Here is a 10,604-nt window from a genome sequence, read left to right as displayed (position 1 = left end):
CTTCCTCAGGCCCTGTAGGTACATGAGAGAGAAATGGAGGCAGGCTCTGTGAATCTGACTCACCTCTTCCTCCCTGGGCCAACCCTGACTGAACCATTGTCCTCTGTTACAGGCTCCTTTGCTCAGATGTTTAGTAAAGACTAAAGGACTGTGGTGCCTCTGCCAGATGAGATTTGCCATGTCACTTGGCCCACCCTCTGGGCTGCCCCCTCACCCTCTGTTTCCTTGGGCCCTGATTCCTGAGGCATGGCCCCATGTGTGGAGCCACTCCACACTCCCAACCCCGAGCACACGTGGTGCTTACTGTGAAATGCTGTGTCATAATTTTTAATCCAACCATGTATTTCATGTTAAATACACTTTGTTTGACATGGGTCTTAGCCATCTGGTGCTGCTGTGACAGAAATACCACAAGTGGACGGCTTTAACAAAGAAGTTTATCTTCTCACGTTAAAGTAGGCTAAATGTCCAAATTCAGGGTGTCAGCTCCAGGGGAAGGCTTTCTCTCTCTGTCAGCTCTTGAAGAAGGTCCTTGTCCTCAATTTTCCCCTGATCCATGAGCTTCTTAGGTGCAGGGATCCCAGTTCCAAAGGACACGCTCTGCTCCTGGCTCTGCTTTCTTGGTAGTATGAGGTCCCCAACTCTCTGCTTGCTTTCCTTTCCTTTTATCTCTTGAGAGATAAAAGGTGGTACAGGTCTCACCCCAGGGAAACTCCCTTTACATTGACCTGAGTAAGGGTGGTGTTACAAGCCCACCCTAATCCTCTCAACATAAAATTACAACCACAAAATGGAGGACAACCGCAGAATACTGGGAATCATCGCCTCACCAAGTTGATACACACATTTGTGGGGGGACATAATTCAATCCATGACAACATGTTTACTTGTAACTTCTCTTTTGCTGTTCTCATTATTTTTTAGTTTATCATAAAACTAAAAATAACTTTTAAAACCTTTTTATTGAAACTGATCACTTTGAAAACTGTGAGATAAAAGTCCAGGATGTCAAGAAATGGAGTAGGCCTTGATCAAAATGCTATATTGTGTTTGCCGTTTGGAAAGAAGGGGAGAAGTCTATTTTAAGAAGAATTTAAAGTACAGAATTGGTGAGAGATTGGGAGAGAAAAGACTCTTCCCTGGTTAGAACTGTGTTTTCCTAAATGAACCTGTTCTGCCTGTTCAGAGAAATAAAATTATTGTTTCAACCAAAAGAAAAACCAGGCTAAATAAGCCATTGGGAGGCAAATTTAGAAGCCATTCTTTTTATTGAAAATCAGTGCTGACTTTTAATAGGATTCCTTTTTGTTATTTTTCATTTCCCATTAAGGAAGGGAAACTTGCCCAGAACTGGCACAATCTCTTCTTCCCTCTGTCTTCCCCTTCCATTTTATGGGCGAGACAAGGTTGTAAACTCTACATTTCCAATTCCCCACACTTAATTCCTCCCAAATTATGTAGGTACTACTTCTCTCAACAAGGTGGATTGACAACAGTGGCTGCAACAATGAGCTCAAGCATAACAACAATTGTAAGGATGGCTCAGGTCCGGGCAGTGTTTCATTCTGTTGTGCATAGGGTCGCCATGAGTCGGAACTGACTCTACGGCCCCTAACAACAACAACAACTTCTCTCAGTGTTGCCCTAATTCTGAGTTTCATATCAAATTATTTATTATTTTAGAAAGCTGACCCAGGCTTTCTGTGGAGGTGGATGAGGGTGTGCTAAAGTCCCTGATGTATTTCAGGAGAAGCACCGCTCACACTTCTTGAGTGGCTGGTGGATGCAGGTCAGTGACCCAGGTGCTTTTAGGAATTTAACAAAACAGGAAGAAAGAGGTTCTTGTCAGGCATGTGTATGTGAAAGACACCAGGACATTAACCTAAACCTGTTGCTGTCCAGTCAATTCTCACACACGGCGACCCCATGTGTGCAGAGTAGAACTATGCTCCATAGGGTTTTTATGGCCGTGATCTTTTAAAAGCAGATCACCAGGCCTTCCAAGGTGCCTTTGGGTGCATTCACACTGCCAACCTTTTGGTTAGGGACTCCATTACCAGAACATTACTACAGTTTACATTTAAAACAGTGAGGAGATTAGATCAATTTTTGTGCCCTTGTATAGGGTCGCTATGAGTCGGAATCAACTTGACCACAATGGGTTTGGTTTGGTTTTTAGACTGGAAGCTCCTTGAGGGCAGGGCTGTGTCTTATAAGTCTTTTTATTTCCAGTGTCTGAAGACATCTGGCACATTGGCGTTCACTGGCTGTCTTCCTGCTGACAAACAGTTGCTTAGAAACACAATCCTGATGTCTTTAAATACCGAGGTCCTTGGCAGGCATTTTTGTTTCCAGATAGAACCACTCTCGTCCCCAGCACCAGATCCATTATGATTATTTGAAAATTTGAAAACACTGGCAAAGAGGCAAGTTACAGTTGAATAAAAAATAGGGACCTTAATTTTCCTAACATCTGCTGGAGGTTCATTCAGCTACAGCAGACCATCTGATGCATTTTTGGCTTGGCTGGCTGATGGTTTCATTGCCCAGAAATCAGACACAACACAGAGGAGGGCTGAGACTGGACTATGAAGGAGGAAGTGTTCACAGATGGGCAAGTGATGGGAATTTGGGAGAGAAAGTGACTTTGCCATCTTGGCATGTGTGTCAGGGAATAAAATAGATGTTAAATTGTAGTCAGACATGCATCCTGACCTTTATGAAAGCAGATATCAAAAAGTTCAAACCAATATCGTCTTGTAGGAAGAAACTCCCAAAGTTTAGGAATCTTGGTAAAATTTCCTTCCTATGCACAAACCCAAAGAGAAAGAAAAAGGGGAGGGCTTCAGAAAATTCCAAATAATGATGTTAATGATAGCTAACATTTTATTCAAGGCTTACTTTGTGCTGCACACTGCTTTAAGCTTTAAAGAAATAAACAAACAAACCTGTTGCCACTGAGTCAATTCCAACTCATGGTGATCCCATGTGTGCAGAGTAGAACTGTGCTCCATAGGGTTTACGAGGCTGGGACCTTTAAGAAGCAGGTCACCAGGCCTTTCTTCCGAGGTGCCTCTGGGTGAGTTCAAAATATCAGCCTTTGTTTAGTAGTAGAGCGCTTAACCATCTGGCCACACAGGGACTCCTCTAAGCTCTTTATAACTCATTTAACCTTCACAACAGCCTATGAGGTAGGAGATACTGTTTTCCTTTTGCAGATGAGGAATCTGAAGCACAGAAAGGTGCTCAACATCACCCACCTAGTAAGTGGCAAGGGTGGGTCTGGCTTCAGGAATAAGACTTTAAACTACCATGTGAATATGTCAAGAACCCTCAACCCCCAATGAACTGAGGCTTTTTCAGAGTAAAAGAAGCAAGAAAGGGATAAACCCACTTATTAATGAAGACAAGTTCTATTAACAGGTGGTGAGAAGGCCAGGCAACTCAGGTCTCATTTGCTTTATTCTCCAAACTTCCAAGCTGAAACATTTCTAGGAGAGAAAGGGAATCCACCAAAATACAGAGAACTGTAGCTCCTCTGCAGTCCCTGGGTGGTGCAAACAGTTAACGCGCTGGCTGCTAACCCAAAGGTTGGCAGTTCAAGTCCACCCAGAGGTGCCTTGGAAGACAGGCTAGTGATCTACTTCTGGAGAATCAACAATCGAAAACCCTGTGGAGCACAGTCTACTCTGATGCATGCGGGGTCACCAGGAGTTGCAGTCAACTCCACAGCCACTGCTGGCTCCTCTCTGTTAAGTCAGGCCTCCGGTGACATGGAATTACAGCCCACTTTGTAAACAGCTTGCTGGTGGCCCTGAGGGAGCACCGTTAGGAACCTGTGAGAGATTCGGGAGAAGGAGACATGAGCAAACTCCAGGGTTTACAGACGAAAGAGGTTAGCGAGACAACAGACCAGTAAACTCGACGTTAAAACCTTGAAATACTCAAAAGCATAATGCACTTAGGAAAAAAAAAAAAAGAGGGGGGAGGGAGGGTGGCATTTAGGAGCCAGTATAGGTTTGCTTGAAGAAGGCGTGTCAAGATGACATAACGTTTTAATCAGCATCGTTTTTAGAATGGTAGGCTAGAGGAATATCATAACATCACCATCGTCACCATCACCATCCTCCTGGAAACAATTGTTGAGTAGGTTCCATGTGCCAGGCACTGTCTACGGCGCTCAGCATGTATTGTCTCATTGAGTCCTCCTAACCATCTTATGTCAGAGTCATAGTCTTTCTTCATCTTCACAACATACTGAACAGTTTTTCAACTCTGTAGATGAAATAAAATATTCCAGAGTCATTGTTTGTATGATGGAGGACTTATAACTGATTGCTTTAAAGAAAAAGCAGTATATACAAACACACACAGCTGGGCGAACAGCTATTTTTAACATGTGTTGTAGCCTTCTGTTCTTAGCTCTATACTGTTTAATATTTCCATTGATTTCTCAGATAAAGGAATAAAAGATTTTTCAGATGGTGCAGTATAGGTAGAGACAGATAATACTATAAATAATAGAATCAAGAGTGAAAAGCTTAATAAGCTAGAATATGAGACTGAAAGCAATAGATTGGAAACAAAAGCACTTCATTTTAGATGCTTTGGTTTCTTTTAAACTGCATAACACAGTTTGAGGAGACCCAGAATCACTGAATCTCAGAGCTGGAAGGAATTTTTGGTCTTTCAGTCCGCCCAAGAAGTTCTGCCACATGGTTCTCAAAGCCTACTGTTTTCCAATCTGCAGGTTCGTACTGAGTAGTGGATAATGAAATCAATTTAGTGGGTAAAGGTCAGCATTTAAAAAAAAATTAAATAGAAAAAAATACCAGAGGACATCATTTGTAGTAATTATAAATAGTGTTACATTGAACTTTTGTTTCTGTTTTATTCTTGGTGGTGTGTGAACTTGGTTGTGATACAAAATATATTTTCTATTATAACCAAAACCAAACCCAGTGCTGCCGTGTCGATTCTAACTTATAGTGACCCTACAGGACAGAGTAGAACTGCCCCATAGAGTTTCCAAGGAGCACCTGGCAGATTCAAACTGCCGACTCTTTGGTTAGCAGCTGTAACACTTAGCCACTACCCACCAGGGTTTCCATTTTCTATTATAGGTTGTCGTAAAAAAATAAACAAAAGTCATTGCAATGGCTAACTCTTAAATCCCTTCCTTTCACTGCTTCATTAATAGGCTTTGTCTACAGGGAAATTCAGAGACTTCTACTTTGTCTTTGTACAGATCTGACTCTCAGGAACATTTTTTCTCCTATTCAGTTTAAATTCGTCTCACTGTAGCTGGAGCACGCTAATCCTATAATTATGAGCGCGTTGGTTGTGTCTCAGCCCTGCCATGTACTTGCCATGTGACCTTGCTCAAATCATTTTACCTCTTCAATCCAAAATGTCCTTATCTGTAAAAATGGTGTTGATAAAAAATAATAACACTTAACATACCTACCATGAGGGTACAATGGATTTTTTTTCAGAGAAGCCAAGAGAAGGCCCTTCAAAAACTCTAGGAATTTTCAAATGCTGGTAGCACAATGCTTAAGTGCTTGGCTGCTAACCAAAAATTTGGCAGTTCAAACCCACCCACTGGCTCCATGGGAGAAAGACCTGGAGATCTGCTCCCATAAAGATTAAAAAAAAAAAAAAATTTTTTTTTTTTTTTTCAGCCTAGAAAACCCTATGAAGCCGTTCTACTCTGTCACATGGGGTCACTATGAGTCAAAAATCAACTCGACGGCACCTAACAACAACAGGAACAATTCTTTACTACCCTTAGCTTTACCTTGTACAAGCCAAATTGTTTCTTGTCCATCCCTGGAATATTTTAAAGCCAATGAGGAGTCCCAGGTAGTGCAAATCATTCAGATCCACCCAGAGGTGCTTCAGAAGACAGGCCTGGCAATCTGCTTCCAAACGTTTACCAAAAAAACCCCCGGTTGCTGTCGAGTCAATTCGTACTCATAGCGACCCTATAGGACAGAGTAGAACTGCCCCATAGGGTTTCCAAGGAGCGGCTGGTGGATTGGATCTGCTGACCTTTTGGTTAGCAGCTGAGCTAAACCTATGGTGGAGTTCAACACTGCAACACACAGGGTCACCATGACTCAGAATCTACAACAGTCATGAACCTTCTCCCTTGGTCACCCGTCAAGTTGAATTTCCCTTGGCTGTTCAAGCGCTCTTCATAATGCACAGTTCAGAGTCCAGAAACCACCGGCCCCTCTTCTAAATGCACTTCAGTTTGCATATGCTGTCTGTTCTGTTTATATTATCCTGCATATTGGTTCTAAAGTGTAGCCTTCAACATGGAAAATGCCAATGCTAGCAACGGCAAGAGCTGTGTTAGGGGGAGGATCTTATTGACAAGTACTTTGCTGTTTCAAAATTTTTCGTTTTAGTATATATATCCTATTTTACATAAAATAAAGCAGGGTGCTCAGAATTTAATTCCAAATCTAGACTAGTCATCTCAAAGAAAAATGAGACAATTATATCCCTTGCTTAGGAGACAAAATCTCACTTAAAAATTATTGTTTTCTTTTTTGGTGGCATGTATTCATCTTAAAACCCTAAGAGTTTTTTTTTTTTTTTTTTTCCTTTTAAATGCTTGCTGGTGAGCCAGATCTCCTCCATCCTGGGTTTGTGCCATCAGTTTTTTTCTGACCTAAGAAAGCACTTAACATTTGTCCTTGTTTAATTTCATCTTGTTAGATTCAGCTCATTGCTCTGGTCTGTCAAGATCGTTTTTCATCATTATTCTGTCGAGCGGTCGTCTGCCTGCCCCTCCCAGTGGCTGGTCACTCGCGGGCCTGCTGTACCTACTTCCCACAGCAAGGCCCGTCCAGGTGATGTCATGGAGCTGACGATCAGCGTTCTTTTGGAGGAAGTCCTTCAGCCAGTTTAGAATCCATCCAGCTATCCGTGCATGATTTTAGCCCATTTTTCTCCATAAGGTCCATAAGGATAATGAGAGGTAGTCAGCTGATTAGGTTTACCTTTTTTACTTTGCTCCCAGGAGGCTCAGAGCCTAGGACAGCTGCCCATTTTTAATGTGTCTAAACCACTAAAAAATCCAGTAGAAATAATAATAAATAATACATGTAGAATTTTTTTTTTTTTTAAATGATGTATGTATACTAAGAAGCCCTGGTGGCACAGTGGTTAAAGTGACCGACTGCTAACTGAAAGGTCAGCAGTTCGAAACCACCAGTGGCTCCAGGGGAGAAAGATGTGGCAGTCTGCTTCTGTAGAGACAGATTTACAGCCTTGAAAGCCCTATGGGGTGGCTAAGGGTCAGAACGACTTGACAGCAGTGGGCTTGGTGTGTGTTTGGTGTTTATATAGTATATGTGAATTTGAAGGATTTGACTATTAGAGTAAATCCTACTTAGGACTGTTTTGTATCTTGTTTATTTCACAGTGTACTATTATCTCTCTGCACACAACAGAAAAGCAAAACATATTTAGGCACGGCCATATTTAAATTTTGTTTAAACTTAAACTGTTTTCAAATATTGAACGTTTTCTACTTAAGGACAAATCCTTCGGTAATACCTGTGTTGATCTAGCTGCAGGAGGACAACACAGGTGCTCTGGTAGGGGGAGTAATACTAGCCGATGAAAGCCCTGCTGCTCCTTCCTCTGGTGAGATAGGCAGGTAGGTCAGCAGGGGGCTTAGTCAAAGCTGCAGTTAAGTGGGATCATTGGCTCCGCCTTCAGCAGACCTATAAACTCTTAAGGGTGCTGTCGCCATCTGGATTTTGCTCACTTTCCTGGGGTGCTTTTACGTGGCTCGGGAGTTGGGAAGTCTGGGTTTCTCCTCCCAGCTTTCCTAGACTGCTGTGTGGTTGGAAGCCAATGATATAACTTCTCCGAAGTGCCTCAAACTCATGATGACGCAGGCCACCCTCACAGATTCAACGATGTTACCAGGCAGTTTGCTCTCATTAGAGCCAGCTCAGGCTCTCCATGTAAGGGCCAGGTGTGGCATTGCAGGGCTCTGGGGTATTGCCCAAGAGGCAGCTTTTACTGCTGTTTAACGGAGCCTGGTGGATGAGGCCTGTCAGCCTCACGTGTCTGCTTAGCAGAAGCCAGGGCCACGATAACAGAAGGTGACAGGACTAGGGCTGGTTTGGGAGAACTGTGGCACGAGCTCTGGAGTTGAGGGTCATAAAGCAAAGGTGGGAACTGGTCCTGCAGAAATGTCTGTAAAAGTGAACTACAGAATCAGTTCTGCAGTTTGCTCTTCGTAAGCGCCTTGAAAACTTTTTTCTTTTTTAATGGAGAAAAATTAAATGTTTTGAGGAAGGACTTACTCAAAGATTTTGATATTCCCTCCTGCCAAGGTCAGGTGGGGCTAACTAAGCAATTTGCTTCTTCTTGCTGCAAAGAGGATAAGAGATTCAGATCGCTTCTTTAAAGGAGAATAAACCCTGTTTGTCATGACTGCTTCTGAGATGGGAGATGAAAGGGCAGTGAGAGGGTGAGAAAATAAAGCACGATATTTAGATACTCAAATAATTACAGTGCTGCATTCTTTGTTTAAGGAAAAAAAAAAGAGAGAGATAAGAAAACAAGAAAATATATTCTTAGAATTTTAAAATGTTCTTTAATTGGAGAAACTCTACCACAGATGAGAAGAAGGAAGGACAGTTGCAGTGGCCAATAGTGAGCATTCTGAAGTCCAGGTATGCAGGGATGGTTTTTACCTGCATGGTATGAAATGGTTCCAAAGACAGTTTGGCCACGTCGGGTTAGTTGTTATTATTTTTTTATACATGTTTATTATTAATATTTTACCAGGTAGCACATTGCTTCAGGGCCTGGCATGATGGCACCCATGTTTGTTGTTGTGTTAGTTGCCATCCAGTCGATTCGGACTCACGGAGACGCCGTGTGTGCAGAGTGGAACTGCTCTATAGGCCGTGGCATCACCAGGGTTGATGTCACCTAGCACAGTAACTCATGGTGATACCAGCCGGGTGGGCGGGGCCGGCCAGTGTACCCCTCCCTACTTTACAGCCACTGGTTTCTCTTTACCTCTATTTTGACAGCTGTTAAACGAATTGTTTTTATGGACCTTCCAGTTGCCCATTGCCATTGTGTGGATTCTGATTCATAAGGACTCTATAGGACAAAGTAGAACTGCCCCATAGGGTTTCCAAGCAGTGGCTGGGGGATTTGAACTGCCGACCTTTGGGGTAGCAGCGGAGCTCTTAACCACTGTGCCATCAGGGCTTCCAGCCTCCTACCATGATATATAAATCCCTTCAAAGTTTGATTGCAACAAAAATGTCCAGCCTCTCCTTCCTCCTTCCCAAATATTCTTGTTTCTAGGCATGTCTCAAACATGCCAAGCCCTTCTCGGGACTCCATGGCCAATATTTCACAGGTGGAAAATCAAAAACGAACAAAAAGTATTCTCAAGCTAGGTATGTTAGAATTACAGAGAGCTCTCAGAAATGAAATTAAACTTGGCTTGCCATGTCACCAGTTCCAATCCTAACTTTTCTTAACCTTTAGGTCAAGCAACCTGTATTTCTTGAAAAGTCCAGATTCTTAAGAGACCTTGATGGCCTGCTGCCTGAGCAGTGGATTGACTAGTCTTGGGTACAGTGGCCACCTCTGGCCCAGTCAGCCCTGGAGTGTGTCACAAGACTGAGCTCTGGGTAGATTCTCTAGATCAGTGCTTCTCAAACCTTAATATGTATAGGAATCACCTAGGGGTCACGTTAAAATGCAGAATCCAACTCAGTAGATCTGTGGTGGGGGCCCAGATTCTGCATTTCTAACAAGCTCTCAGGTGGTGCTGATGCTGCTGGTCCACAGATCACACTTTGAACTGTGAGGACCTACAAGAGGTTGTAGGCAGGGCATGCAGTAAAAATTACTCGGTGCCTTCCTCTTACTCTAGAATGTTCTCCATTTTCCATAGCCAGGAGACATCCTGCTCACTGTTTAAGATGCAGGTCAAACATAACCTCCTCTGTGAAACTTGTCTCTCATGGAGTTAAACTCACATAACCCCTTTATGACACCACACTTTTATCATTTGTGGAGTCGTTAAAAAAAAAGAGTCATTACTTGTTTATATTTCTGTTGCGTCCATTTTTTTGTTTGTTTATTCAATTTTTAATTTACGTATAATAAAATCTGCTTTTGGGTGTACAGCTCTGTGAGTTTTGATAAGCATGTAGAGTTGTGTGACCACCACCACAATAGATTCAAAGCCGTTCTACCACCCCAAAAAATTTCCTCATGCTGCCTCTTGTATGATTTGTCCCCCTACCCTCCCCTGCTGGCAGCCACTGACCTGTGTTCTGTTCCTATAATTTTGCGCTTTCCAGAATTCCAGTTAAATGCAGTCATACACTACGTGGCCTTTTTTTTTTTTTGATAATTTTTATTGTGCTTTAAGTGAAAGTTTACAAATCAAGTCAGTCTCTCACACAAAAACCCATATACACCTTGCTACACACTCCCAAATTACTCTCCCCCTAATGAGACAGCCTGCTCTCTCCCTCCACTCTCTCTTTTCATGTCCTTTTTGCCAGCTTCTAACCCCCTCTAACCTCTCATCTCCCCTC

The 10,604-nt window shown here is 42.7% G+C and overlaps 1 protein-coding gene across 1 annotated transcript in view; it reads right to left on the bottom strand.

Moving 5' to 3' along the window:
- Positions 1-4,083: 4,083 nt before the first annotated feature.
- The window catches only part of SLC10A7 (solute carrier family 10 member 7), a 355,475-nt gene continuing 348,954 nt past the window's right edge, over positions 4,084-10,604 (bottom strand). The window contains exon 12 of the mRNA XM_049905447.1: positions 4,084-4,275. Coding sequence (XP_049761404.1) covers positions 4,270-4,275 — 6 coding nt within the window. The 3' untranslated portion in view covers positions 4,084-4,269. The remainder of the gene's footprint in view (positions 4,276-10,604) is intronic.

The sequence above is a fragment of the Elephas maximus genome, chromosome 13, assembly GCF_024166365.1.
Source record: "Elephas maximus indicus isolate mEleMax1 chromosome 13, mEleMax1 primary haplotype, whole genome shotgun sequence".
NCBI classification, from domain to species: Eukaryota; Metazoa; Chordata; class Mammalia; order Proboscidea; family Elephantidae; genus Elephas; species Elephas maximus.
This window is presented reverse-complemented; position numbering and strand designations above follow the sequence as displayed.